A 4063-nucleotide genomic window follows, 5' to 3' on the forward strand; every position below is an offset into this window, starting at 1 on the left:
ACAGCGTGCAGTTTTAAACTAGCCATAAATGGTTCTCTAATTACAGTTGGAGCAGCAGTATCTCAGAGGAATTTTATGGCTCCCACAAATTCTTCAGACTAGTTTTAATGACCTGATCAATTGAACAGGATAAGAGAGAGTGAGAAAAAAAACAGGTAGTAAAACATTTTTTGGCTGAGGAGCTCAGATCGTTTACAGCTATGTCCTCATGGGTCAACACATGATACTCGTGCTTCAGTTTGCATATTGGAACATGTTTTTGTCAAACAAGGGAAACATTTCCTGCACACTGTGTGTTTATTTACAGGATTATTTTAGTTATTTGACATTCACTGTATAAACACAGTGCATTGACATTCAGACATTTCCATAATTGTGAAGTTGCTATCTGGCCTTGTACTTAGTAACCACATATACTGTCCTTCATTAATGACACTGGATGTGTTTGCCAGTTAGATCACAGTAAATTTCCACACAGCTCAGCTCGAGAAAAGACAGAGATGTACTGTTTTCAAATCTTTATTAGAACCCTGAATCTCATTAGAGAGAAGCATTGAAATTTCCCATCTCACCAACACCAAGACATTTCCAAGTTACTCCATGTCACTGATGAAGAAAGGAAACATTTTTTTTACCAGATACTGTGTGTGTTATTCAACATTAGGCACACAAAACATTTGAGTCTTGTTCCATTCTAATACAGAAAAACTCATGGCCTGTTTTTTACTCTGACAAAAGTACATGTTCAACATGCAGTAAACAGCCAGATTCTACAATTTCCCTCAAATGTGCTAAAGAATATGCAGTTGTATTGTGTAAACTCATGCAATACATGTTTGGCACAGTTAACAGCTGGCATAAGTTCAGAATTTAGTTAAACACAACCTCTTCATTACCTTCTGTCAGTTAACTACACTTAATTAAAAAGGTGACAGTGGTCATTTTTGACAAAAAAATTAAAACCAACATAAAACTTGGAAAAACCCCTTTTTTAAAAATTGCACAAATGAATATTAATTATTAAATCATTTAAAAGTCAAAAGTCAGTAAAACACAGCTGCCCCAGAAAGGTGTCAAATAAAATAATAATAATAAAAAAAAGCCTGAGTGTCACCTCAGACTTTGTGTCAGCTTTTTTCCCTTTGCAGTACAGTTTCAGCTCAGTAGATCATTACAGGTAAAGATAAAAAAAAAACAAATAACTGCAGTTCAGCCTCAGAGTGATTTGGCCTTGCGTCTCTGGGTGACCCACAGCAGGATAGAGATCACGACTGTAGATGCCCCAAGAGGCCCGAACACCTGGAGAGCTGGAAACTCCCCCTGTTGATGATGTTAACAAATGCATAACTTAAAGTAACAAAAAAATTAAAGTGTCCCAGTGTTACACTTAGTCATAAAGTGGAAAATAATGAATCATTTAGATAAAGCTGCTCAGAACTGACCTCTCGAAGACACTTGTATCCATGGTAGCTGTCAGCACAGCTGCACTCAAAGAAGCCGGGACCATAGGGGGCGCAGAGGGAGTTCTCTGGGCAGTCAATGGCTGAGGATTGTTAGTTATAATGAGATGAACAGATGTCATGTTTTGGCGCATTACCAGAGAACTACTACAGTTTTAGATTCTTTGTGTCACAATGAAAGATTATCAGATGGGATCTTACACAGCTGTCCGGTCTGGTTGCACATGCTTTTCTGGCCTTGACAAAGACGATCTCCTGCTTTGACCTCTACCTTTGACCAAGATGTGTTGCCTCCTGGACAAAGAATATCTCCTGGCAAAATCCTAAATAGACACACAATTATTTTACAGAATTTACAAAGAAACAGAGCTAATTTTATACCTCATACTGTCATAGTTCAGTTTGTAACAATATACTTACATGTAATTTAATTCAATAAATCCTTGAAATGCTGTGTCGCTGATGTTGACAATGGGATTATGGGAGAGGTCTCTGCAAAACAAAAGTTTATTAAGTAAAATACTAAGAACAGAAAAAACAAATGGTTCGATATATATATTAACTGAAAAATGAATAAGCTTTAAGTGGGGCAAAGTTTTTTTTTAGCCTATTTATAGAGTGAGGCGTCTCAGTCTTTGCCAGTAGGAAAAATGAAAGTTTTTATTTGCTGCTGGAAACAGAGACTTTCCTAAACTTCTGCTGCCCAGGAATGTTCTTGTCAATGCTAAGATCTTTCTGAAGAATCACCCACATGTGACAAACATTTCCTGCTACAATTTTTTGTATGGAACAGGCCCATGTGATCGTTCAGAATCAACAACTACAGTGTTGATGATGATGATGAAACAGTTCTGCTTTTTTGCCTTAAAAAATAACTTCACAATCACCAAGGAAGCATCCAGGAATGGTGTGCTCAGTGTGCTGCATGTTGTGTAAATGCGTATAACATTGTATTTACTGTACATACATCATTAACGCTGTTGATGCCTCATGGAGGTCCTCGACATGAGTTAGTGAACAGTTGGATAGATCCAGCCTAAGACAGACAAACAGACCAAGTAAAAGAAAAAAGAAAAAAGAAAACACATGTTGAAACATTAACAAACATTTAACACTGTGAAGATCTTAAGTTGCTTAGATATTAAGTACTTAAGTTGCAGAAGCTTGTGTGTTGCAATTGGTGTTAAACAGGGACAAAGGCTACAAGACTGGCGCAGACAAGCTAGAATACACAGTAGGGAGGTCTCAAATACACAAACTGATGACAAAGCAAAAAAAGGTTTGCTCAACCCAACACTGTCTCACTTTCATTGCTCCTACTAACCTACCTTTTCTGTTCGTGTAACTTACTTATTTCTACTGTAGTTTATTAATGGTCTATTGAGGACATTATAATCCAAGGGCCACTTGTGTAATTTAATGTAATTTCTATATTTCCGATAGACCCAGAAGGCAACGTCCTACCCGATGATGCGTTCAGGGTCGGTTGTGTTATCATTTCTCAAGCAGCAGCGTCCGCCTATCCGTCCAGCGGAAGAGGAGCAAAACTCGCCCACCGCGGTGTCATTTTGAACAGACCCGCTGCAGAGCTTACATACCTGTGAATACAAATCATTACGAAAGAAACAAAAGGTTGTAAACAACAATTTTCCCACTCATCAGCGCCCACCTGGCTACTGTACGTTCACCAAAACAAGGTGTTTATCAGCAATGTGTCCCTATTCTGTGCCGTTTATTTACTCTAGTAAAGACTGCAGCTACTACATTAATAAATCTGAATCTTACCTGCAGCTCACTCAGCTGATAGCTCCCATAAAAACATATATTAAAGATCAAAACAAGAGCCAGAGGATACAGCTGGCTGCACCCAGCTTTCATTTTCATCGACTGAAGTCATATGATCCTACTGTAGCGAACACGTGACAGGAAGCTAATCCAACACTTTATCCAGAAGTCTAATTTTACTTTTGCGCTGCAATTACGCATACACTAAATTAGGGAAGATTTAACTTAATTTTATCTGCGACCATCGTTGATAGAACAATAGAACAGGTAGTGAACACGTAAAGCAGGGACCCATCTTGATTATTTGTGCAGAAAATGTGATAATATGTTGAAATATTTAATTCTTAATAAATAAACAAACAAACAAAAAAATGGTTTATTTTTTCAATGCAAACAGTTCAAAATCCTTTATGTAAAGAGTATTCAGAGATTTTTATTCATTTAAAATATATTTTGTGTTGAAAATCCCATGAGTCAAAATAGGCTGTAACATTAACTGTCCTATTTAATTTAATTTCTAGGATTGTTGATAAAATCTAGACGCATTTTTTCTGACTAATGAATTTTGACTGCGCTTTCACTGTCACTTTGGGTTGTACCAAATAAACTGGGGAATCCGAATCAGTCGATTTTCTGATAATCAAACTACGAAAAATTCTGTTTGTGGCATATCTATAAAATTGTATTATATTTTAATATAATTAAGTGTAAAATAAGTGACAGAAATTCTGCCAATAACCTCTTGTTTTTTTTAACCGTAAAAACTGGAACTTCCCCAGCTGAATTTGAGATGGTTTGGCCCAGATGGATTGTTGCAA

At 36.9% G+C, this 4063-nt stretch overlaps 1 protein-coding gene across 1 annotated transcript; it reads right to left on the minus strand.

Moving 5' to 3' along the window:
- Positions 1-503: 503 nt before the first annotated feature.
- Positions 504-3389, minus strand: atraid (all-trans retinoic acid-induced differentiation factor). The gene is made up of 7 exons (XM_018694459.2): positions 3246-3389; positions 2925-3058; positions 2428-2496; positions 1881-1952; positions 1662-1783; positions 1443-1543; positions 504-1320 (listed from the first exon to the last, which is right to left on the minus strand). Exons 1-7 carry the CDS (start codon positions 3342-3344, stop codon positions 1216-1218), a joined length of 702 nt encoding a protein of 233 aa, XP_018549975.1. The 5' UTR covers positions 3345-3389; the 3' UTR covers positions 504-1215.
- Between the last annotated feature and the right edge of the window lie 674 nt (positions 3390-4063).

Source organism: Lates calcarifer, linkage group LG7_1 (assembly GCF_001640805.2).
Source record: "Lates calcarifer isolate ASB-BC8 linkage group LG7_1, TLL_Latcal_v3, whole genome shotgun sequence".
Lineage (NCBI taxonomy): Eukaryota > Metazoa > Chordata > Actinopteri > Centropomidae > Lates > Lates calcarifer.

What these genes read in the sequence shown, in the direction of transcription:
- atraid (XM_018694459.2), bottom strand. Translation starts at nt 3,344, where the DNA reads ATGAAAATGAAAGCTGGGTGCAGCCAGCTGTATCCTCTGGCTCTTGTT. An exon ending in GACCCTGAACGCATCATCGG is followed by an intron (nt 2,497 to 2,924) that starts GTAGGACGTTGC and finishes TGTCTGTCTTAG; the next exon opens with GCTGGATCTATCCAACTGTT. An exon ending in GATACAAGTGTCTTCGAGAG is followed by an intron (nt 1,321 to 1,442) that starts GTCAGTTCTGAG and finishes CATCATCAACAG; the next exon opens with GGGGAGTTTCCAGCTCTCCA.